Raw genomic sequence first — 25,425 nt, forward strand, 5'->3', positions numbered from 1 at the left:
ACAATGAGAGATAGTAGCCTGCTGGGAGAAAAAAAAAAGAGTTATTGTAGCTTTGTGTATTGAAACAAAATATGATTAAAAACATTGTTACTGTCTTTCCTTGCATGACAAGAGAACATGTCCCTTTTATTTTAATGTCCTCACACTGTATGCCAGTGTGTTTTGGGGGTGGTTTTTAAAATCACACTCATTACTTTTAAAACATTTCATAACTTCCCCTCCCCCCTTTTTAAAATGTTGTTCCTCTTCAAATCTTGTCAAGGTCATGGCATCTTTATTTGTCTCCCTTGGGAGAAATGTGTGTTTGGATAAGGGCAAGTTGCTGCATGGATAATACAAAAAAAAACATAGACAAAACATCAAAACAAAAGACATCGCGGACAGTAAAAAAAATTCCTCTCAAGGGCTGTTTAGGCCTATTTATTTAATGGCTTAGTGCAGATTTTTATACACTTCGTGCTATTCATTTATTTTCTTGTAATTGTTTTTGATTGCATGCGTTAACGCCATTTAGACTACTTCCTGTATTTTTACAAATGCAGTGGGTTGTATTGAGTTTATTGACCAATATACTAATTTATATATAAAAAACTACACTACCCAGTAGGTCTAGCGACAAACGATAGCATTGCCTTGTGGGTAAGCGGGAAGTAAACAGTGAACACGTTGAACATGGAGCATTCAGAGCGGAACCAAACCTCAGACAGTAAAAGAGTAAATAAGACGGATATTTTACGGGACTTTCAAGTGTCTTTTTTTGCCATGAGTCGCCTGGTTTCATTTCCCTGGACCGTGAGTATGACTACGTGCTAGCAGTATTTTAGCCCGTCTCTAAACATCAGACAAAGCGAATGTCACGCTACAAACTTATTCAGAAATGTCTAATTCCATAGACGGTATAACATAGGTCGAGCCGTGTTTTCTTGCTCAGTGGTAAACATACTCACTGTCAGTATATAACACAACATATATAAGTATTTAACAAATTAGCGGACTCTTTTGCAAAGTTTGGGTAATAAGGTCGGATTTTAAACAAATAACTTCAACATTCTTCTGTTTAGACTGCAGTCCAGTTTGCTAAGAGACTGTGGACAAGACCCAAGGTTGAATTCTAACATTTGAAATAAGAGTGGCTTGAATAAAATGTTGTATTTGTCACATACACAAACAGTATGTGTAGTGAAATGCAGGGTGGTACACTCTTAATGGTGTACTGAAAAAAACGACGTGAATGATTAATAATAATAATAATAATAATAATAATAATAATTAGAATAGCCTATACGTTTTAAAATAAGAATTAGAAAAAATAAATATAAAGGATAAAAATTCAAAGTTGATAAAATATAAATACATGTAATATAAGTATCAAAATCAATATCTGTCTTTATTGATAATCTGTTAAATATATAAAGTAAATAGTGGAAGATTATTTTTAATTTTAATACAAGAGTCAAAAGGCTGATAAACGAGGAATTCTGAGAGAGTCAAATTAGTGAGAACAATGTATTAATTTGAATTTAGTTTTTCTTAATTCTGAAACTAATTTTAACACTAAAATTAAAAAATACACCTCATTAAAAGCTTCAAACCAGTTCATACTGTAGTTTCTAACTGATAATTTCTACTCTTCAGTTTTTAGAAAAAGATCTTGAAAGCAACAAATCATCAAACCTGATTTCAGACATCCTAAAACAGGTAAGTCAGCCTGCACACTCACCGTTCATAGTCTTCTAATCAGTTATCAAGCAAATAAACAACAATGTGTCTTTTGTGTTTTTGACAGACGTGTCTTCACTCTTTGTGCCGGAAGTTTCCACCATCATTTAGATACAGGAAGCTGTTCCTCTCTGAGCTCATCAGACGGGTGGGTGGTCTGTCAGTCAGCCTGGCTCATTACAACATTCACATACAGCGGTTACATTATTTCCTAATAATTTCTTAATATATTTAAAGTTTCCAGGAAATAAAGATGACATTTGGGACTAATTATAGGAATTCTGAGACTATTAGTTTAGTTGAAAACCAGTTGTTGATTTCCAAACTTTCTTAAAAGAAGTCAATTTAATTCATAATTTTCAGTTATTTATGGCTACAACTAACGATTAATACTTTCATTATCAATCAATCTTCTAATTAAGTTCTCGATTAATCCATACATTCTTTTTTTCTGTTAAATGTACAAAACTCTCTGCCAGAAAGCAAATGCGCATAATTCCCAAAATGCCAAACTATTTCTTTAACATTTGCTTACGTGCTAACGCTAGCATGTTGGCATGCAACTTTAGCATTAATTAATGGTGTTGAATGCTGAACTAGGATATTACTAGTGGGCAGCGGTTCTGGGTCTTTTGTTCTTCCAGAGCCGGGGAGTAAATCTCAAAGCGTGCATAAAAAGTGTTCAGTTCATCTTGGAGAGATGCAGACGTTACCCCAAACACTGCTGGTTGTCCTTTTGTAGTCTGTGATAGTTCATAGTCCAGCCCACGTGTTCTGGTGCCCTGGTGGTCTATATCCATGACGTTCCACTTCTGGGATTGCTCCGTTGCCAGCGGAAATTCCGCTGGATTTTACTCATTTAGGCTGGATATCCGTTCCCTCGGGCTTCCTTTGTGTTGCCATTTTAAACTCTGGTAGATTTCTGAGGACTATGGTTAACTGCTCCTCAGATCTCTGCAGGGTAAATCCAGACAGCTAGCTAGACTATCTGTCCAATCTGAGTTTTCTGTTACACAACTAAAACTACTTTTGAACGTACAAAACAAGTTCCTTCCAGAGGCTATTTTGCAGAGGTGCCGTTGCGCCGTCCGGCGCTTAGCGCCACCCAAGACGATTGTGATTGGTTTAAAGCAAGGCCAATGAACCAGAGCACGTTTTTCTCCCATCCCAGAATGCTGTGTGGACTACCCAGACCCTCCTCCGCAGCGCTGTGAAGGAAGGTCTGGCAATGTGAGACTAGAGCCCTGGTAGTTAGACTCCACTTTGTCGCTGTATTCATACAATCCATTACTGTAGATAGTAACACAGCTACAAATGTGGACACAAATGTAGGGCTGGGCGATATGGAGATAATCAAATATCACAATATTTTTTACCAAATACCACGCTATCGATATTGTGATAGTGTAGGGTTGACAATTGATGCTTTCACAAAATATTTACACAATGCAATTTGTTATAAATTCTCATCAGTGATGTGGATATAATTACTTACTAAGTGCTCATATTATGCTCATTTTCAGGTTCATAATTGTATTTAGGGGTTATATCAGAATAGGTTTACATGGTTTAATTTTCAAAAAACACCATATTTTTGTCGTACTGCACACTGCTGCAGCTCCTCTTTTCACCCTGTGTGTTGAGCTCTCTGTTTTAGCTATAGAGTGAGGCATCACACTTCTGTTCCATCTTTTTTGGGAGTCGCGCAGTAGCTAGGTAAGGACTACTAGCCAGTCAGAAGCAGAGTATGAGGGCGTGCCATGCTAGCAGCTAGGCGAGCATGTGACGCACGTTCGTCACGGAAGTAAAGGCTGGACTAGAGCTGTTTGGAGCAGTTTGTGAACAGTGTTTTCTGTTGGAGATGGTAAGTCCCTTTGGGGTGGACTTTGGGCTTTTTCACTTTGTGGACGGATGGACGGACGACTTTAAGTGGGTAAAATAATAGAACTGCGGCGAGTTCAGAAATCACTTTACTGTAATGCAGCCTATTAAACCAGGAAAAGACAACACTTGTGTCATATTACAATATCCAAAATCTAAGATGATATCTCGTCTCATATCGCGATAATGATTTATATTGATACTGTATATTGCCAAGTCCTACAAAAAGTGACGTAGTTCCTCGTGTGTGATCCGTCCCCAGGAGGAGGCTGCAGGCTGCGATCCTCTTGACGAGCTGTACGACGTTCTGGCTGAAGTGGTGGGAGCCGAAGACACGACCGAGTGCTACAAGAGCTACTTACTGGTACCAAACTCATCATTCCATGGATTACAGCCAGGAAATAAACACAGAGGTGTATTTCCTCATATAGGGTGACTTTCATCATTCTTTCTTAAAGCTGTAACATGATACTGAGCTTTTCTAAAAGATAAAAGGACTATCAACAGGACATCACTGGTTCAGTTCTGCCCGGGGATCCAAAATGTCATCAAGACATGAATGCCATCCCTCCTGACTTTCTGGTGGTTTTGTCCTGCAGCCCAGCGGTGATGCTGTCAGCCTGCTGGAAAACGTAGCTTTGATCTCAGAGGGGACCACCGGCCTGGTGACCTGGGAGGCCGCTCTCTACCTGGCAGAGTGGGCTCTGGATCACCGGCAGGCCTTCACTGGCAGGTATCCAACCCCTAAAACCACCAACAGAACAACTTCAGCTATGAAAGAAAGAAATTATTGTATTTAATAAAAAAAAAGAAAGACCCAATTTCTTCAAGACTCAGATTTCTATTTTTATGACTGCATCCCTCAACTCTTTGATAATCTGTCCCTCTCCTCTTCTCCGGTCTGCAGGACCATTCTGGAGCTGGGCAGCGGTGTTGGGTTGACCGGCATCACCATCTGTCACTCCTGCAGCCCCAACAGATACGTCTTCAGCGACTGTCACCCCAGAGTCCTGCAGAAACTGAGAGACAACGTCCGGCTCAACGGTCTGAGCGAGCACAGTGTGGAGGAGATGGACTGGATGACAGCGACAGAGGAACACATCAGACAGATCGGGGCTGACACGGTCATTGCTGCAGGTCAGCAGATCAGTCTCGTAAAGTAAACTCCACAGAGAACATACAGTCAGCCGCCTGCCTCATTCAGTCTAGTCTATATCCACGACGTTCCACTTCTGGGATTGTTCATGTGCCGCCGGAAATTCTGCCGGATGTCACTCTTTTTAGGACGGATGTCCGTCACCTTCCTCTTCCTTTGTGTTGGCGTTCTAAACTCCGGTGGATTTCTGAGGATTATGGTTAACTGCTCCTCAGATCTCTCTCTGTCCAATCTGAGTTTTCTGTTGCACGACTAAAACAACTTCTGAACGTACATGTTCCACCAAAACAAGTTCCTTCCCGAGGCTATTTTGCAGATGCACCGTCATTGTGTCCGGTGCTTAGCGCCGCCCAAGACGATTGTGATTAGTTTAAAGAAATGCCAATAAACCAGAGCACGTTTTTCTCCCATCTCGGAATACTGTGTGTGGACTAGCCAGGCCTTCCTCCACAGCACTGTGGAGGAAGGTCTGGCAATGCAAGACTACATTGTCATGCATGCATGATGCAGATGTTTCTTCCCTGTGGTGCAGATGTGGTGTATGACCCAGATGTTGCAGAGAGTCTGGTGAAGCTGCTGTCCAAGATCCTGAGGTGTTCGTCTCCTGAAGTCTTCATCTGCTCCACCATAAGAAACCAGGAGACGTACGGCGGCTTTAAGCAGCGGCTCGGTAAGAGATTTCTGAAGATCTGTGGGAGTCAAGTCAGTCTTAGTTCTACTCTTAAAGGGAAGCCAAACCTGCCAGTCTTTATGGATGAGGCTGGTGTTGTTTAATTTCTACTTATTGACACATTTGGGATGCCGTTACCTGTTAACTGACTGAAGGTTTCCTTTTGACAGAAAAAGCAGGAATCAGCCATCGTGTGATGACAGGAGCCGTCAGCCACGTGTTTCCTTACAACAGAGTCTCTGCTATAGAAATGATTAAACTGTACAGGTGACACAACTCTAGCGCAATAAAGATTTTATTTACAAATGTACATCGTATCAAAGTGTCCTTTTTTATAAATTCAAGTGCTCTGAAGGAGGGGAAAAAAGTTTTTTTCTTACAGGTGGAGAGTTTCTCACCTGGGTGTTAGTCAAATTATCCAAAGAATCCTCAACCTTTATGTTACAAGACATTAAAACAAAAGATGCACCTACTGTCTTTCATCCCAAATATTATAACACAACTTCTCTGCCGTTCATCCCCGTTAACACATTTTGCTCATTAAAGTCCCACTCTGGTGTCCCATCAGGGAGCAGAGATCAGAGGCAGGACGTTCTGGTCCCAGTTGTCGTCCCAGCGCTGCCCTCTGCTGGTGCGGAGGTTCCTCCTGAACACTCCTAGTCTGCCGCCTGAACCGGGAAACTCTGACAGGAGAGACTGAAAACACACACAGACAAATCAACATCATTTAAATGAAGCTCAAGCAATGAAAGGGAAAAAAAAAAAAAGTGCTACAATTGCTTGGGCCCAGTTTATACTCTTTGTTGTATACCTCTGTTGAAAACCCTGAATTAAATCCTAGCCAGAAGTGAAGCGCTGAATCTTTGAGTTAACAATTACTGAATGCTCTTTGTCGTTCCTTAACATAAGCCAGCAGTTCATGTTCGTGGGTCTGTATTTTGAGGTTTTGCAGGTATTCCCCCTTACCTTGAGCTGCTCTGCGAGCTCCCGAGAGTCTCTGAAGATCAGGCCGTTCTCCTCGTGCTTCACCAGCTCGTGTAAACTGAGGAACAAAAGAAAAGAAACTGCCCCGTTTAGCTTTGAAACACATTTCAGTATTCAGTAACAATTTAACAGGTTGTCTGAGCCGTTCAGTTTATTTTTGAATTCCTTTGATTCAAAATCTTTCATAAATCATCTACTAAAAAAATGCAGCAATGTGAATGTCAACAACTCAATTCTACCGGCTATAACAGTATAATAACTGACTTCAGAAATCTGAGCCGGAGGACACGTCATCTCAGTACAACAAATGGACTCTCCTAAATTAAAACAAAAACAAAGGCTTAAAGTCTAGAGCTCCGTAAGCGTCTTTTCCAGTCTGCAGTATTCATCGTGCTCATGCTCTGTGTATTTGTATGTAAAATCTAAAACAGCCTGGATGGAGCTCACCAGTTGAAGTGGATGGCGCAGACGGGCAGGCAGCAGCCGAACATGTCCACCACCTTCATGGGGAGATCCAGACCGCTGGAGGACTTATGGAGACAAACGCCCAGATCTGCTGAACCTGACAACACAAACAACCATATATTAACATGTTTAACTGTGCTCTTTCCAGTGTAAACATCTTGTAGCGTTCACCGCCAGCTTTAAGGTTTTGTTTTTTTTCCCTCTCTTTTTAGCTGATCACAAGGCACATACACAAATTATTGACTGGGTAAATTCACATGAACGCCCGCTTAAGTTGGAACGTCGGACTTCCCAATGTCCAAACGACGTTCCCTCAGACAGCTCAGACTTTGGTCGTGTCAGATTGCTGTGACATGAGCCTGACATGTCACACTGCCTCCACATTTACGTAAAGAGATGCAGGTCTTTTTAGAAATGATTTTAATAGAGTAAATGAAGTTTACAGGTACTCCACTAGGGGTAGCTCAACAGATTTTGTACCCCCCAGATCTAACACTAACCTGGGCAAACAGTCTTTTCTTTATACTGGAACTACCCTTAGGAACCGGTTACCTGGTACACTGAAGACAGTAATAGGCATAGGCAAAGGTTTTAAACAGGGTTTGAAAGTATGGCTTAGGTGCCAATCATAGTCATTACCTATTTTTATTGTTAATTTTTCTGTATAATATGGATGAATATTGTTTAATGTATGATGATGAATGATTGATGTGTGATCTGCTGCCTCTTGTCCTCTCCCCCTGTCCTTATAGGGACCACAATGGAAATAAGTCTTTGGGCTTTATTGTGTCATCCCTGACTATTTATGTATTTTAATGTATGACACAGAGTACCGTTTCATATTTTTATATTTAAGTGGTCAAATAAAAATCAATCAAAAGTCTGAGAGGGGTTAAAAGCACACACAGTGAGTGTACAGTCCCTAATGTTTATCAATTCTTACCTAACAAGACCGGATAGTCTTCTGCCTCCAGCCAGGGAGTGCAGATCTTCACATGATCCAAATGCAGAGAGTCAATCAACTTCCTGTAGTGTTCCTTCTGGGGACCTTTACCTACACACACACACACACACACACACACACACACACACACACACACACACACACACACACACACACACACACACACACACACACACACACACACACACACACACACACACACACACACACACACACACACACACACACACACACACACACGTAAACTAAAACTTTATTGAAATGAGACGTGGACAAACAGTGAGGCAGCAGAGGGTTACCTGTGATCACACAGACTAAAGATGGTAAGGAAGCTCCTCCTCCAATGAAACCTTCGTACTCTGTTGAGAACAAACAGGAGACAAGTCAGTGGTGGAAGGTAACTAAGTAAATTTACTCAAGTACTGTACTCAAGTACAAATTTTGAGGTACTTTCCTTGAGTATTTCCATTTTATGCTAGTTCATACTTCTGCTCCACTACGTACATCTCAGAGGGAAACGGTACTTTTTACTCCACTACATTTATTTAAAAACTTAAGTTACTTTCCAGATTCAGATTACTGATACAAAAGATATAAAACAAATAAATGATTATGTATTTGTATAGGCTAAACTACCCATATAAAGTTATTAAAATGAGCTCCAGCTTTAGCAGCTGACACATTAATGCATCAGTAAATCATATCAAATAAGCCAGTAATATAATATATATGATTCTGAAATGGATCATTCTGCATAATGAGTACTTTTGCTTGTTACTTTAAGTATATTTTGATGCTAATACTTTTACAGAAGTAATATTCTGAATGCTGGACTTTTACTTTCTGCAATGCGTTATTGCTTTTTTAAAGATTATTTTTTGGGCTTTTGTGCCTTTATTTTGACAGGACAGCTAGGTGAGAGAGAGAGAGAGGGGGAAGACATGCAGGCAATCGTCACAGGTCGGATTCGAACCCTGGACCTCTGCGTCGAGGCATAAACCTGTGCCTGTGTGCCTGCTCTACCCACTGAGCCAACCCGGCCACTGGTATTGTTACTTTTAACTCCAGTAAAATATCAGAGTACTCCTTCCACCACTGTGGAACCCATTCACAGTCCAGAAGGGAAACTGTCGTACCTTCAAGAGCCGTCAGCAGGACGGAGAAGTCTTCATCCTCTGTGGAGAGAAGGAACATTTGTTTGATTAGAAACATACCGACAGTGACACACTCAAATTGAATTATTTTCATTATTAATTCATCAATCAGAAAAATATCAGAAAACAGTGAAGTGATTTATTCACACAGCGCAGAACCAAACCATGTTTGGTTCAGTTCTAATAAACACTTTCTGACACACGACCATAGCATCACTTTTTCATTGTCAGTTTTTCTGCATAATGGCACCCTAATGTGCAAGAAAATGACCCAACCCTGCTAGTAATAGATGCACCGATTACAATTTCCGATTTTTCATTGAGTTTGACCAGCCGATACCGATTTTAGCCGATTCCATTTTTTCTATCCACTTTACAGCACAAACAAATATTTATTTTCTATCTTTTAATAGAAAATTTTACATTTTGCATAGAACATAGAACATATTTTGAATAGATAAACGATCGCTATAAAATAGAACTATAAATTACTCCTGGTGTGGGAAATTCACACACATCTAAAGTGCAATGTTATGGAAGAACCATTTCCTTCTTTTCACATCCAATATCCAACTAAAAAAAGGTGATATATTTAGCAAACTAAACTTCTGTATGTATGAAAACAGGTAATAACAAATAAAAATAAAATAATTATAGCCTTGCAGTATAAAGATATTTCTCAAAACACACATACAGGCCTGTTTGAACGTCAACAGTAACGTTATCTGAAAACAGTAACAATACCGTTGCTGTCAACAGGCCTATCTGCTAACGTTAGCAACAAAACTAAACACTGAGGGAAGATTACTACGTTTTTAATGTTGGTTTTGAGCGGTAGGCACTCCCACTAACCTGGAAAGCGTTTTTAAAACAGTAACGTTAATACAGCGTGTCGGAGGAATACAGCGTCTCTTTTTTATTTATTTATTTTTTTAACACCCTGTCTCCTACACCGGCCAGCGGGGCGTCAAAGGCAGAGGGACCACAGCGTTCGCCAATAGACTTAGACTTCTCTTTATTGATCCTTTTGGGATGACTCCCGCAAGGAAATTAGATATCCAGCAGCAGATTTTAGCAGCAACAATAACAAACCTTTAAGCTAAATATTTTTTTACAAAAAGTAAACAAACAGTAAACAACAATAAACTACAGATAAATAAAAGATAAATATATAGGACTGTGTATGGTATTGTGTTATTATACAGTTAATAAATAAATGACATTTTAGCATAAATTAGCAATTAGAGTGTCCAGGTACGTATGTGAGCAGATTATTAATTTATTGCACAGTGAATGAGTGAGTGGCTACCACTCCTTCCCTTCCTTCCTGTTCTGTTCTCTACCCTATTTCCTCCTCCCCCCGAGTGAGGAGTTGTAGAGTATGATGGCATTAGGGACAAAGGAGTTCTTGAGTCTGTTGGTCCTACACTTGGGAAGGAGCAGCCTTCCACTGAACAGGCTCCTCTGGTTGCTGATGATGGTGTGCAGGGGGTGGCTGGTATTGTCAGTAATGTCCAGCAGTTTGTCCAGTGTCGTCCTCTCTGCCGCCGTCACCAGTGAGTCCAGCTTCATGGCGACCACAGAGCCGGCCCGCCTGATCAGTTTATCCAGTCTGGAGGTGTCCTTCTTGGATATGCTGCAAAATCCCCCACCAGACTTCGATACTCCTCCTCCGTCACCCTTTATACACCCAACGATGGCTGTGTCATCGGCGTACTTCTGTATGTGACACAGCTCTGAGTCTTAACAGAAGTCCGAGGTGTACAGGGTGAAGAGAAGAGGAGCCAGCACTGTGCCCTGGGGGGCTCCAGTGCTGCTTACCACAGTGTCAGACGTGGTGTCCTTACGTTAGCTTCTTGTCTCATCTGGGGTCTGATAAACAGTAAATTCATCAAAGTCAGTGTGCCCAACGCTATTTTCCGATAAACTGTAGCTGTCATATTTCACGGGACCTGCGTGAGTGCGGTTTTCATGTTCCAGTTGTTCAGCCTCAGAGGGGAGAGAGAGCGGCTGACCGTTCGCCCAAGATCACTAGAGCCGACGGCTCTGGAGAGCCGTGTATAATTACGACTTTATGACATTTCATAAACAGCTGATTGAGCGGCGGTGTGCCGCTGCTACATGCATATAGCGGAAACCCTGCATGTGCACGTGTGGTGCGGATGTTGCGCGATGTAAATCATGCGGCGCCCGAGTGAATTTGTCCGGCATAAAATCGGCATATGTCAGACTGACCGGCAGGTTGCCGGTCATGGCCGATGACGTGAAAATCGGCCAATTCCAGTCACCAGCTGGTCAATCGGTGCATCTCTAGTTTAAATACACCTTCAGGAAGACAGGAACTTCAGAGAACTGGGATGCAATGCACAACAACACGTCGTGGTTAAACTGTACCGCCTGCTTAATTCTCTCCTCAATTGAGTGTTCATTAAATGCTCCAGTGTAATTCGTCAAAATCTCTAGAATCTTCTTCACATATGTGAAATGAGTTGTGCTGCTCCTGAGTTTTTCCATGACACTCTGAAAGGCTCCTCCTCTCACCTGTCCAGCTGGTGCTGCTGAGCAGCAGCGCCGGTCGCTCCGTCCTCAACGTCACAGTGTCTCCAGCGAGGTCACAAACTGAGAAAACTGTCCTCTCCACCTCCACCTCCTCAGACCTGAAAGACACACAGCAGGTGAGTCATGGCGGTGTTTGCTCTTCAGGGTAAACCAGTGTGGTGCAGCTACACCAGCGTCTTATACTGTATGTTCCCGTCTTTGGAAACTTTGAAGATCTGGACTGAAGTTTGAAATAAACCTCTGTGGCTCTGAACAAAGCATTTGTTGGTTAGAACGCACATAAATCCAGCAGAGCTGAAGATACACAAAGAGAGCAGCTCAACTGGAAACTGAGACTTTAGAAATATTTTCAAATCTCCAGTTAGCTTTTAGCACTGACTTAATGTTCGACCCTATGTAATCAGTCTTATTTTTTAAATTCTTAATTTCGTGATTCCGTCCATGATTCTGTTATCACAGAAACTATTGGGCTCTACACATTGATGCTGCCATCAGTCTGTGACTGGCCCCGGCTAGGCCCTCGTCAAAAAAGAAACTTGCCACCGGCCTATACAACTTTTCTGGGGGAAACCCTGGGAAACCGAGGCATTTTGTTATGTTTCCTGGACAAAATGCTGTGGTGGCACTCTTATAAAACAGACGTGAAATGTTCCTGTAGTGTTTCTCACTCACTCTTTGCTCTGGAACTGAGGATACGCCTTGGCCAGTCTCATGAAGAGCTCATGCTGCAGCTTCAGTGGAGTCTCTCTGAAGATGGAGGCAGGTCTGTCATACAGAGTCGTCGCCCTGCAAACAGTCAAAACAGTCGCTTTTCACTTCCCTTCATACAGTTAAAATAATTGGGGCTGAAAGGTATAGCAGGGTTGTATCTTCCAGCTCATGTTTAAATCCAACCGCCATGAATTTAACTGTGGATATTCATTGTCCCCCAGATAGGACAAACGTTTAGCTCCAGTATTGGTGAGACTCAAAGCTAAATTGTCCCTATGGGGGATATTTACTAAGTCTGACCCAACTTTTCATCAGGGACATGTTGCGTCACCACAGTTTTTCTATTTCGTTTTGCACTTAAAGAAGGACCATGAATCCTCAGTAAATATCCCTGGGTTGTTTCTTTAAATCATCACTTTCACACTGTTCAGTAAAGTTGTGAAGAACATAACAGCCTCTACAGGCTGCTAGTGAGCCTTCAGAACGTTGGGTTATATTTATAACATGATAAGTGCAAAACAAATCATACCTGATGCCCCAGTTTTTCTGCAAGTCGACATTCATTGCATTGGTAACACACAGGTTGTGAGTGGCCAGAGGGCCGAAGAAGTGTTCATACCTGGAAGAAGAAGAAGAAGAAAAATCACTGTCAGAGTATTTTGTGCCTTTTTGGGCCATATTAACACGTTAGACACCCAGAAATTATTTAACATATAAAGTTCAAGAAAATGTTTTCTTGTAACTGAGCAACACAAGGAGCACAGCACCACACATTAATTTGTGATCTCAAGGTAACAGCCCAGAAACCACAGACTGGCTTCTGTAAACCCTAGTCCCTAGTCATTATTATTAATCTATCTAAAAACTAAACAGTAAAGTACCAACATCCACCTCCCAGTACTCACCACTTTGCCAGTCGGACCAGCGGGTGTGTCTGGCCGTGGCTCAGAGCCATGATGGTGTAGCCGTAGTTGTGCCAGTCGATGACGAATCTGCTGCCGCGCAGGACACACACAAGCCAAGCCACTGCAATGCTGGGCAGGCCCGGGGGATTCTGGGATACAAACACAGTCATTATCAGGGGCAGAGTTACAGTCACTTAATAAAAGTATTTCTTTACAAGTTACTTATTGGTTATATGCACTCTAATTAATCTGAGGTGGATTTGTAGTAAATAGGACAAAATTCAAAATCAGAATTTAATACAAATACTGGTATATGACCCTTAACTACTCACAGTTTGGATCATTAATTTCTTTATTTATAAAAAAGGCAACAAAAAAAAGTGCCTGCTGGTTAATTTTCAAATGCAGTCCATCCATCTATAGATGCAAATTGAACATATACCTGCATCAGTATATGAGACTGGGTCTCCATCTTCAGCAGCACATGCAGGAACTGCAGACACTGAAGGATCACCTTCGTCACATACGTGAGGATTTTTGGTCCCCCTGGAAAAGAAGAAGCAACAAAGCACCTTTGTGAAAAAGACTTAATCACTTTTCTGTGATTTTTCATCACTCAAGGAAAAATCGCCAACACAGTGAGAGCAATACCATGTTTCCAGTTACCTCGAACACCTTTCACTTCTATTATGGGCACTATGCTTATTTTCTCCTCTCTCAGCACGTCTTGATGAGGTTTGGTATCTAAAATGAGAAAAGAATACATTACTTTTACAGCTCAACTGATGCAGGATGTTTGTTGACTTCTGCATTAATGATCTCTTTTATTATTTATGCGCTGCTCAGCTCGAGAAGTGAGAAATTTGAAGTATTGACAATGCAGCTAGTGCCTGATTATTCGGCAAGTGTCCCACCGTACAAACGTTTGACATACTTGTACTTAACTTGAGTATTTCCATTGTATGCTACTTTATACTTCTACTTCACTACCTTGTTGTGACACTGCAAACAATTACGCTTATTGATGAACAGCATAAGGTGAAGTTTGTTGAATTATAAATCATGTATAAATGGCAGTATGAAACTTCATTCTTACCTAAAAACCCGACAAAGGTAACATTATATCCGTGCTTGCTGAGGGACAGAGCGTGATACTGCATCCGAGGGCTGCGACCGATATCCCCCAACACAAGCACACACACCCGCCGGTCTGTATCGCCGTTCCGCCGCCGCAAACTCCACAACCACAGCGACACCAGTACGGTAACAACAGTCAGAGACACAGCCGAGCACGTTACACTTGAACCTGCGGTATAAAACGCAATTAAAAACGCCGCAATGAGCGCAAACACAGCTAGAGAAGCCGTGCAGGTGCAACGCGTCGCCATGTTTGTTGTGACATGTGATGACGTGGCTCAGTGGAGGAGGACAAGATCCGGTTTAAAGGGACCGCAGACTTTATGATGCGTTCAAGAAAAATGTGTTCATCACACAACAATCTCTTAAATAATTGATAGATTGTATTCCCTTTTGTAAAGGCTTTTACTGATACTGTGTTGTGTATATTTTATTGTGGTTGTATTTGTAGGTCAAGCACTGAACTGGAGGGGGCAGCAAAGCATTGTACTGCACAATGTAAAGACATATTATATGATAAAACTTGAAACTTTAAAACTTGACTGTCACTTATTTATTTTGAAAATGTTCTATCTGCCTTTATTATTTCCTGAATTTATCCTAAATACATTTTTGTCTTACATGGAAAAATGTTTTGTTCGTTTTTTGAGCACAGCAGGAATGATAAGGACTAATTCTACCTGGTAAATCAAATTTTGTATTGATAAATGTATTTCAGAGTAAACCTTTTTCCTTTCTCTGGTTAGTGAAATAAAAAAATCTCTATTATTCTTATTTTTTTTACTTACTTACACTCTTTACTTAAAACCAGACATAGAAGTGTATGCAACCTGTCTTGGAGATTTAGTTGCAGCCCTCCTGTTTCCTGTCATATCTCTGTTAACTTCCTTTTCTGGCATGATTTTAGACTTCTACTGTGACAATAGCCTTTTTTCTTTTCTAATTCTTTAAAGATGAAAAAGTATTATTACAACTGGATGTCCCCCTCATACAAAACCTGCAGCACTGCATATTGGAAATCTGCAGGAAAACACATAGGCCTATCTAATGTGATAACAACAGATTTGAGTGACTTGTGATGACAGTTTTGGTCACAAACATCATACTTTGTAAATTTTGCAATATGTTTCTCCTGCACAGATACATATGTTTACATTTTGCCTCAGAGCAGCAGCAAGAAAATGAATATGGAAAGGACTATAAATAAAATAATATGGTGGTCTCCGAAAACAATGCAATACACTTCACTCTATCTCTCTTAAACACTTTAGAGAGGTAATGTAAGACGTGCAGTGGTGGGATGTAACATTTACTGAAGTATACTGTATACTGTATTTAAGTACAATAGTGAGGCATTTTTCATTTTCTGCTACTTTATACTTCTACTCCACTACATTTCTCTGACATTAGTTACTAGCTACTTTTAACTACTTTTTAATGTTGAGATTATTACAAAATATAAATCAACTAATAATGATGATGTTTTATTATGGATTAAGTAAGATAATACGATGCAGTAAATAAAGTAGTCCTTTAACTGCAGTTTTACCAGCTGCAAAATACAAGTCATGAACACTTTAATGCATCAGTAACCTAATTATATCCAATATACATTATTTTTAAATGGGCCATTCTGCATAATGAGTAGGCTACTTTTGCTACACCAGTAGGCCTACTTACCCAGATAGCAATGAGTCAGCGGACCACCGGCGGTGCTCCAGAGGCAGTAGAAGCGTCAGAATGGCGTAATCGCAAACACGTTTTCCCTTCCGCGGCCCGTCGGAGGCAAACGCTATATATATATATATATATATATATATATATATATATATATATATATATATAGTTCAATGATTGATCAAACCAGACAAATTTCCATTTGGCGTTTTAATTCCACATTTCAAAGTACAGTAACTGTCATTGAAACAAGATGTGTCAGATCACTGAAATATAAATAATAGAAAAAAAAACAACAACTTTTGAACGCAGTACTTGTAGTTGTAAGTAGAATATCTGAGTACCTCTTGAACCTTTTAAGAGTTATTGTTTGGTAATTTGGAGTTTGGATCGTGGAGGTAAAAGTGTAGAAATATGCAAATGATGTGTCTCAGAAATAAAAAAAGAAATAGGCCTACTTTTAAGTTTGGAATTCGTAATGACAGCCTTTCTGACGTCACTCACACACACACACACACACACACACACACACACACACACACACACACACACACACACACACACACACACACACACACACACACACACACACACACACACACACACACACACACACACACACACACACACACACACACACACACACACTCCCGTTAGAGGAGAGACGTTTTTCTCGGTTTCGAGAATCCAGACTGGGACTTTCCGAGTGAGAAGATGCGGGCAACGGGACTCCAGGTGGCCGCCGTGCTGGCTCTATTTGCCGCAGTGTTGCGGTCGCAGGCGGAGGTGATCGATGACGTCCTGGGCAGCCTCTCCAGGGGAGCATCCTTCCTGGAGCGGCAACATGAGCACATCAACCTGGACGGGGTGGTCGGGTTCCTCATGCTGCAGGGTACGTAAACACATCCTGCGCTGCTGAAATAGGAAACAGGCTGCAGCAGGAGCGTCCTCTTGGTGTCCTTTCAACCGCAGGAAACATCTGGAAAATATCTGCACTTTCTTTTTGTTTGTTCATCACGAGTGGCTTTAGATAATGTGGGTCACTATTTGGAATATTCATTATAGGCACACAACTAGGCCTAGGGGTGAAGTCAGTTAATTTGGGACACTTTTTTGGTACATTACAAAGAAAACCTTAGACCTTAAGTGTTTCTTTTAGAACTTGTTAAGGATCTCTGCTATATATTTTTTATAAAGAAAATGTGTTGCCAAGTAAAATAGAAACTTTGGACCTATAAACACATCAAGAAGCCCTACCTCACTCTGATGACATGTTCAAGTAATATTGGATAGTGATTGACCGTTCAAAAGGACACCAAGCAATTTAGCTTAATTTGAAGAACAACTGAATTTCATGTTGTTTTTTCCCAAATCCATTTATCAGTTCAGTCATTAATTCATTAAATCATTTATTTAACCTAACTAAATGTGTGATATGCATAGATGTTTGTATACATGTAACAATGATGGCTAATTCTGGAATAGTGTGGCTGACATGACGCACTGCAAACAGACAGACACACTATATCTATCTGTGTATGATTACAAAGTTGAAAAACATTTTATTGATTCTTCTTTGCCCTGCTTTGTTCTTATTCCTTAACCATTTTTGCTTTTCTTTAGTTTAAATATTTGTCATCATATTTTTGTAACTGCAAAGAGTCTATAGTATAGACTTTATTGTCCCCAAGGGGAAATTCTTTGTCACAAACCGTACGTTATGGACAAAGCACGCTTACAGAGAAACAAAAGTACAAATATAACAGAATGACATGCAGGGGAATAACACAGACAGGTAACACACACAAAGTGCCAGTGGTTTATCTCGGTCTCTCTTATCTCAGGCTGCTTTGGCTGCAGGCACCAGGCTTTGAATGGTGAAATGCCTGGAGAGTATAGTCATGCTAGCAGCACTGTGAGGCCGTACTAAGTAGGGGTGTGAATCTTCACCGGTCTCACGGTTCTATTCCATCATGATTATCCTGTCAACAATTTGATACGATTCGATATCCTGATGCATTGCGATGCGTCACCTCCTCAATATTATTATATATTCCTGGTTTTCATCAACAAATTCCAGCAGTCGGCTATATATGAACTCCCCTTTTAACTGTATCTGCACTTAAAAAAAGACACTTCCTGAATGTGGTGGAGTCTGAACACAGCAGACAACAGGCAAAAGGCAAAAAAGAAAGAAGTAGCGACCGGAAAATCAACAAGTAAAATCATTAGGCAATACTCCATTATGGTCTGTCACTGCATTGATGCAGAATAGTCCAGGTCCGCATCGCGATGCATCGATGCAATGATACATTTCAACACCTCTAGTACTAAGGTACAGCAATGCTTTGAGCTAAACGCTAACATGCTGATGTTTAGCAGGTATAATGTTTACCATGTTCACAATCTTAGTTTAGCTGCAACCAATTCACAGTGTGTGTTCTTGGACTTAGTGCACACAGTGTGTGTTCACACAGACACTCTGACACACAGGACTTGTTCTGGAAATGTTAAGTTTTAATACATTTCCATTTGCATATAACCTCTCACACAAATGAGTGAACATGTATTGTGCAAAGAATGTGTTTTCTCTTAGAGCCACTGATCCTTAGTCTGTTGTTTTGTGTTTCAGCTGAGCTGAAGGAGGCAGTTCGGACATGGCCTCACAGCGACCCAGTCAGCTGGGCTCAGAGAAGCTCGGCCGTCGCCCTGGTCAAACGTCTCGACCAAAGCTTCGAGAAGGCTGTCGCTGCCCTGCAGCAGGACGACCCCAAATACTACAAAGGTGAGAAGGACTTAATTTCCTAGAAGTCCTCTGGCGTGTAAAGCAGTAAACCTACTCAGTTGTGAAGCATGAAATGGAAATACAACGTTTTTGACAATATGCCAACAAAGAGTGTTGTGACAGTCAGCTCAGAAAGCCTCTAATATTAATAAAATAAACGGTTAATACATGTGAAATGCAACTGAAATCACAATTAGTCATCTGTCTGAGGTCCTTGTACTTTACTTGAGTATTTCATGCTACTTTTAGGATGCAGTGTTCCTTTATGTGTTAATAAATGATCCTATCTCTCTATCTATCTATCTATCTATCTATCTATCTATCTATCTATCTATCTATCTATCTATCAAAAGCCTTTTTGGATCAGCTGATGAATGTATTGTCACAAAGCTGAAAACAGGGCTGTCATTCTGAAACCATGAAAAGTTGACTTTCTAGAGAAGCGTGGTTCTCACAGGACAGCGACGGTACAAACATATAATGATCTTATACAATATAATGCATTGCTGTAGATTAAACCACTCAACAGGAAATAAAGGAGTTACAATTAGCACAACCTTAAACATCTACAGCAGTAAAATGCAACATACACATTAATGTAGCAGTAATATTAATCCAGAAACATTAGATATAATAGTCAAACACTGACAGGGAACATTGCACTATACATACTTTTACTTTAGGTACTTTAAGTACATTTTGCTGGTAATACTCGGTAATACATATTGTAATTAAGTAAAGACTTCTACTTGTAGTAGAGTATTTTCACTGTGTGGTATTAATATTTTTACTGAAGTAAAGGATAAATACTTCTTCCACCACTGACTGTACCTGTATGAAAACGGAGCCTTCTGATGACTGATGACAGTTTCTTGCGTCCTTCCTCTCCTGTGTGTTTGCAGAGTTTGAACCCCTGCTGTCATGGAGTTTCTGGCTGATTCCTCAGGAGTGGAGCTCCACTGATCCCAGCCTGGTGTATCCCTCCACCATGACCACCGAGTGTTACGACGAGCAGCTCAGCGACAAATGCCTGACCCTGCTGCTGGGAACCTGGTACCAACACACACCAACACAGAGAACAACACACACTTTGCATGACTTTATTTCCCACCAGAAATCTCAGAGGAGGGATGTGACTTCGGCTCACGACCCACACCTCTCTCTTTCACTAGTCTCGCATTGCCAGACCTTCCTCCACTGCGGCGCTGTGAAGGAGGGTCTGGCTAGTCCACACAGCATTATAGGATGGGAGAAAAACGTGGAAAACGTGGAACGTGTACGTTCAAAAGTTGTTTTAGTCGTGCAACAGAAAACTCAGATTGGACAGATAGTCTAGCTAGCTGTCTGGATTTACCCTGCAGAGATCTGAGGAGCAGTTAACCATAGTCCTCAGAAATCTACCGAGTTTAAAACGCCAACACAAAAGAAGCTCAAAGCAACGGATATCCGGCCGAAAAGAGTGAAATCCGGCGGAATTTCCGTCGGCAACGGCACAATCCCGGAAGTGGAACGTCGAGTATAGACCACTCTTTCACTAACATTACACAAATGTTTTAGTTGCCTAATCTTACTAGACCTAAACTATAGTTTAGAAAATAATAAAATGTGTCATTTTGGAAGGCACTGATAGTCTCTCTAAACAGCATCCTCTGACCGTCAGGCTGCCGAACTCTGGACAAGAGCAGCTCTGGGAAAATATAATTATTATAAACATAATAATTCAGTTATTACTATGCCCTCAGAGTAATGCCATGTCAGACTGCCCTACCCTCTGATTGGTGGAGCTTTGTTGGGGCCTGAGAGGATCTGCAGATGCTATTCAGGGCTAAAAATAGTACTCCATGTCCTCTGTATGTTTTTAAATTAAAAAAGCATTGTAATTGAAAGTATAATGTAATTAACAGTTAATATTCTCTAATAAAAACATGAGCTAAACAACTTTATTCATCCAAAACATCTTCATTAATACAGTATAAAGGCAGTACAGTACAGTATAAATGCTTTAATAAAACACTTGCTTAAAGGTTAGGATTTTGCTGCTGCTTTTTTGTTTTATTTCACTGTAAATTTTGATTTTAATCGCACAAAACAAAGAATAATGTAGTTTCAGTGTGAGGGAACTAATGTGCGTCTGTCTCAACAGGAAGATGAACGGGACGCCCTGCATCGTCACCAAACCCTGCCGGGACACCATGACTCGCTTCGGCTGTCCACACTACTCTCTGTCCCACCAGCTGCTCTACTTCATGATCGGAAAAATGGTGAGATGGTTATTTTCTTTAATTTCTAAGGCACTCCGAGTATGAGGTATGGAGTTGAAAGGCATGAAGGAATATTCTGATATTTTAGGAGAAACTCACTTAATGTTGTTGCAGAGAAATCTCATGCTTGTGCATTACGGAGCTAGAGGCAGGAGGTTATTAGTTTAGTTTAGCATAAAGACTGGAAGCAGAGAGGAGAACCAGCTAGCATATCAACACCTCCAAAGCTCACTAATTAAAGGTAGGTTTTTGGTCGACAATTAAAGTTATGTTTACATTGTGTGTATCCTTGAGGCCTAAAGACACATTGAATATTTCTTCCTAAAACATTCCCAGAGACAATATTTAAAAGAATTTAAGATGTGCATTGCTGCATTTCTTGGCACGTTATCGTCACGTTATTATCGTCAATCAGTGGAATAGTATGAAACTTGCACAACCTCCATCCTCATGGTGCATGAGAACAAGGCTGCATGTGCCCCCCCCCCCCAAACAAAGTACCTTTTACACAATTTATCTTGATTGTTTAAGCAGTATACAAAGGTGCTGGTAGATGTATTTGTGATCCTTGGACTCAGCCATGCTAGCTGTTTCCCCCCTGCTTTCATTCTTTGTGCTAAGCTAAGCTAAGCTAATTGCCTTCAGATTCTAGCGACATAGTCAACGCACAGATACAAGAGTCTGATCATCTAGCTCTGGGCGGAGAGCGGGAATCGTCAGTCATTTTTGAAATATGGTGCGGTGGAACAAAGCGTTGACTGACATCACGTCATTACAGACTCGGCTGCCAAAAACCAAAACAACGTGAAGGGCATTCAAACCAACAGCATCTTGAAGAAAAGATACAGCATACATCATCTTTTAATATGTAGTTACCCTAAAAAACACCTGCACACTCACTGTATTCTCAGCAGATGCAAAGATAAAAAGAGTATTATAATAGAATAACTGAGCAGAATCATTGCTTTATTTATAACCTCGACGCTGACTGGTTTGTGTTTCCGCCTCAGAGAGGCTGCACCAACCTGCTGAAAGGCGACACTCGAGCGTCCCGAGCCAACATAACTGAACGCAGCTACCAGAAGATCTTCTGCTCCAACATGATGAAGACCAACCAGGACATCGTCAGGGACGGTCTGACCGAGCAGACGGTGGACATCTTCATTGAAAACAGTGAGTTTTTACCAGGGTTTTACGGGTTTCTGTTTTCTGTGCAGTAATTCCTTTAATCAAAGACTTTCTTGATTCAAGCTGATTCAGTCTGCTTTAATGTGTCTTTTCATGAGATACTGTCCTCTAGTAAGTGCAGACAGAAGGGAAACTGCACTGTGAACAAGTGTAAATCTCTCGAAATTGAAGAGTGTTTTGACTGACTTCCTCTGCTCTCCGTCAACAGTCCTGGTTTGTGGATTGGCTGGTTTCTCTGACTTCTACAAAGTTGATTGGCTGCAGCATATCCTCGGGCTGCAGGATGAGGAAGTGGGCTGCTTTGGGAGAGACAGTGAGTATTTGAACAGCAGTTAAAGAAATCCAGTTAAATGCAATCTGAATCATAATTATGTCATTATTTTCAGGTAGCATGGCTGTCAAATTGATTATTTAAGTCTAATCTCTTGTGTTATCTCAAATTATCAACACTGTTTTGTGGACATAAATGAGTCAATCATTTATACCGCTCCATTTTTCTGGTATCGTGGGCTGATTCCCACAAGAGCTGAATTATTTGACTTATTTGTGACATCTTACAGACTCTCCACTCTCAGACTGTGTCCGTTCTGGATTTTAACTTCTTGGTTCATAGTTTTTTCTGTATGTTTAGATCACAATAGATTGATAAATGAGCTCCAAAACAGATCAAAATCTGGTTCCATTTTCTTTTTATCACAGGTGAGTAGGGTTGTACGATATTGACAAAATGTGATGTTGCGATATTGATTATGAATATTGCGATATCAATATTCATTTTGATATTTTTAAATATATGTAAAATTACAAAAGTTATGGGAAAACGCATCAAAATAGATTCATAACAAACACAAGGTTTATTTCAACTGACAGTCATATTGGACTGGTACAACATGAATAAATAAATAAGGACCATGTCTACAGAACAGGACATGTTGTACTGGTTGTACAGTATAAAATAAATAAATAAAGAGAACAGGACACAACTTTTCTTTCGCTTCTCTGATTCGTTCCGTTTTGTTGTCTCTATCTATTTCTTCACTTACACTGTCACTCTGTCGAAATATGCACACACGTGGTACGCTCCATAGGGTTTGTCACGTAGTGGACCCGTGCGATGACGTGCACTAACATATGCAAGTGGCACGGTAACTGGCCAATGAAACATGATCATTATAGCGTTTCAAGCGGGCTCTAAATCAAACACAACTAAGCAACACAGCCAACGGATGCGACGTAGCGCTCCACAAAATAAATAAAATATTGTATACTTATCACGATACTTTCAATATAATATTGCGCAACGTGATATCGTGATTACGATATTGAGTCGATATATCATGCACCCCTACAGGTTAGCCAAAGAAATTAGGATTTTAACAGGTGGTGTAAATGAGAACTTCTTTGTTACTTAGCAGGTGTCTGTGAACAGCCTGAACCGGACTAAGATTATTACCTGTATACAATGGGTAACCCAACAGTTTATCATCTCTGCTGTTTGTCTTCTCAGAGAACATTATCTCTCAGATCATTGGAGACGAGTTGCTGGAACAGCTGCAGCCGCACAGGAGAGTGAAGAGGAGGGAGAAAATACTTCCAGGTCAGTTTAGGACCTGACAGATCTGGTATAATATAAGTCTGCCATCCCACAGAAAGCTCTCTCCACTGAAAATCAAACAGGGAGCGTTATAACACTGTGGCTCCGATTCATAAACTTATCACTCTTAAATTTAGGGATTTGTACACTAGTGTGTGATGCTAACCACCTTGTGCCGAAAGAAGACAGAGGAAATGTTTTTTGACTCTAATTTTTTTAAGCTCAGTTTCCTGTACCAGTGCTTACTTTTCCCCCAAAATGTTAATTTTAATTTCACCTGTATCTGTATATTTAAAATTGGTATACCACACTGTGTGGATATTTTGAAGCGGGGTTCTAGTAGAAAGAAAATAGTTCCTACATTTGCGCATCACAAGCCGAGTGTCATCTAGTTCTATTATATTTGGGAATTATAGTGAAGGCAGACATCTCTATGGTCGATATCTCGAACACTGTTTAACTCACACCAAAATAATCTAGATTGCTAAATAGCACTACAGGTAAGAGGAAAAATATGTATTTTTGATTTTGGGGTGAACTTTTCCCTTTACTGTCCTACTCTTCCATCTGGTTTCTGTCTGGTCTCTCAGATGGCTGCTCCAGTCACATGACGGCAGTGGCTGTTGGTGCTCTGGGAGGATATCTGAACTACTACCTGACAGAACAGGACATAACCAAGAGGCCGCTCTCCTGAACGCACCCACCCAACCCTCGGCATCCTCACAGGTGTGTTCACACGAGCAAATCGTAATGTTGTAGACCATCAGGTAGAGATGCTTTTTACGACTGGACTCCCGACACAATATGTTGCTTTATGAACATAAGTTGTAAGATGATGAAAATGCTTAACTAAACGCTGGGATGTGGCCGTTTGACACAAAATTAAAAAAGATTTCTTCTACCTTTTATATTTTATAAATATAATGAGGACGATGCTGTAATCCTTATGTGGTGTATCTGACCTACAGTTAGCGATCTAATCATTCCCAAAAAAGATGTCTTTTCAAAGTAGGGATGCTCCGATCCAGCAGATTATTACAAATAACTTGAGGAGTTAAAAAAGGGTAAATCTGATCTCCATGCAGTTCATGTTGCTGTCCACGTGCAGCTGGACATGGTGATGCTGCTGTTGTCTTAAGATATAGACAGGCAGTGTCTTCAGGATGTTATTTGATCTGTGATGCAACAAGCCAGTTTAAGAATGTATCTTTTCTAAATGAAATCAGTCAGTATTACAAAAAACTAAGTATTACAAAATAAAATGGGTCAGATTCATCTTTTTGCCACACAGCTTCTTAACTAGTTTCGCAAGGGATAGATAGTGACAGCGGTAATCGTGATGTCATCTCCTGGTTGGTAGTGTTTATCCTATTTGATGTAAAAATAAATTGTAAAGTAATTTGATATTTTGGGCTGCTCTGTGATCAGTCAGAGAGAAAAGGTTTGCAGAGGAGAGACCCCAATTTAGGTAAAAATACACCTGTTGATTTTTCGAGGATGTATAACAAGATGTGATGCATTAAAGGAAAATGTTAGAACATGGTTCTAATTCTCGTAATTGTGCATAAATTGGGCATGTTTGTCCCCCAATTCAGACATCTGAAAGGTTTGAGGG

At 40.6% G+C, this 25,425-nt stretch overlaps 3 protein-coding genes and 1 long non-coding RNA gene across 6 annotated transcripts; 2 read left to right on the forward strand and 2 right to left on the reverse strand.

Moving 5' to 3' along the window:
• The first annotated feature begins 627 nt into the window (after positions 1–627).
• On the forward strand, positions 628–5,736 carry eef2kmt (eukaryotic elongation factor 2 lysine methyltransferase). The gene is made up of 8 exons (XM_078270500.1): positions 628–792; positions 1,636–1,698; positions 1,787–1,867; positions 3,863–3,964; positions 4,200–4,333; positions 4,508–4,737; positions 5,289–5,426; positions 5,597–5,736. Exons 1-8 carry the CDS (start codon positions 673–675, stop codon positions 5,695–5,697), a joined length of 969 nt encoding a protein of 322 aa, XP_078126626.1. The 5' UTR covers positions 628–672; the 3' UTR covers positions 5,698–5,736.
• alg1 (ALG1 chitobiosyldiphosphodolichol beta-mannosyltransferase) lies at positions 5,704–14,573 on the reverse strand. Of its 2 annotated transcripts, none has more exons than XM_078270499.1 (13): positions 14,265–14,573; positions 13,835–13,912; positions 13,611–13,714; positions 13,169–13,317; positions 12,793–12,882; positions 12,225–12,338; positions 11,535–11,650; positions 8,976–9,014; positions 8,139–8,198; positions 7,819–7,929; positions 6,858–6,972; positions 6,393–6,468; positions 5,704–6,122 (listed from the first exon to the last, which is right to left on the reverse strand). In XM_078270499.1, exons 1-13 carry the CDS (start codon positions 14,554–14,556, stop codon positions 5,991–5,993), a joined length of 1,476 nt encoding a protein of 491 aa, XP_078126625.1. In that variant the 5' UTR covers positions 14,557–14,573; the 3' UTR covers positions 5,704–5,990. The 2 variants fall into 2 exon arrangements, with proteins under 2 accessions (XP_078126625.1, XP_078126624.1); XM_078270498.1 differs by having other exon boundaries at positions 13,820–13,912.
• A 1,979-nt stretch (positions 14,574–16,552) lies between these two features.
• c15h16orf89 (chromosome 15 C16orf89 homolog) lies at positions 16,553–25,352 on the forward strand. Its single transcript, XM_078268828.1, has 8 exons — positions 16,553–16,874; positions 18,615–18,767; positions 19,670–19,820; positions 20,911–21,028; positions 22,039–22,201; positions 22,425–22,529; positions 23,724–23,813; positions 24,401–25,352. Exons 1-8 carry the CDS (start codon positions 16,697–16,699, stop codon positions 24,502–24,504), a joined length of 1,062 nt encoding a protein of 353 aa, XP_078124954.1. The 5' UTR covers positions 16,553–16,696; the 3' UTR covers positions 24,505–25,352.
• On the reverse strand, positions 17,647–22,142 carry LOC144529632 (uncharacterized). 2 transcript variants are annotated; one of them, XR_013503035.1, is made up of 3 exons: positions 22,054–22,142; positions 19,599–19,817; positions 17,647–18,759 (listed from the first exon to the last, which is right to left on the reverse strand). It is a non-coding gene; the product is annotated as an uncharacterized LOC144529632 (long non-coding RNA). The 2 variants fall into 2 exon arrangements; XR_013503034.1 differs by having other exon boundaries at positions 17,647–19,817.
• Positions 25,353–25,425: the final 73 nt, after the last annotated feature.

Source organism: Sander vitreus, chromosome 15 (assembly GCF_031162955.1).
Source record: "Sander vitreus isolate 19-12246 chromosome 15, sanVit1, whole genome shotgun sequence".
NCBI lineage: Eukaryota > Metazoa > Chordata > Actinopteri > Perciformes > Percidae > Sander > Sander vitreus.

Bases quoted from the DNA above. Each gene is read 5' to 3' on its own strand.
- c15h16orf89 (XM_078268828.1), top strand. From the start codon at position 16,697: ATGCGGGCAACGGGACTCCAGGTGGCCGCCGTGCTGGCTCTATTTGCC. The intron at 21,029-22,038 runs GTGAGATGGTTA...TTTCCGCCTCAG, and splicing joins ACTTCATGATCGGAAAAATG to AGAGGCTGCACCAACCTGCT. The intron at 22,202-22,424 runs GTGAGTTTTTAC...CTCCGTCAACAG, and splicing joins GGACATCTTCATTGAAAACA to TCCTGGTTTGTGGATTGGCT.
- eef2kmt (XM_078270500.1), top strand. From the start codon at position 673: ATGGAGCATTCAGAGCGGAACCAAACCTCAGACAGTAAAAGAGTAAAT. The intron at 793-1,635 runs GTGAGTATGACT...TCTACTCTTCAG, and splicing joins TGGTTTCATTTCCCTGGACC to TTTTTAGAAAAAGATCTTGA. The intron at 1,868-3,862 runs GTGGGTGGTCTG...ATCCGTCCCCAG, and splicing joins TCTCTGAGCTCATCAGACGG to GAGGAGGCTGCAGGCTGCGA.
- alg1 (XM_078270498.1), bottom strand. From the start codon at position 14,556: ATGGCGACGCGTTGCACCTGCACGGCTTCTCTAGCTGTGTTTGCGCTC. The intron at 13,318-13,610 runs GTATATGTTCAA...TTTGTATCCCAG, and splicing joins AGTCTCATATACTGATGCAG to AATCCCCCGGGCCTGCCCAG. The intron at 7,930-8,138 runs GTAACCCTCTGC...GTGTGTGTGTAG, and splicing joins TTTAGTCTGTGTGATCACAG to GTAAAGGTCCCCAGAAGGAA.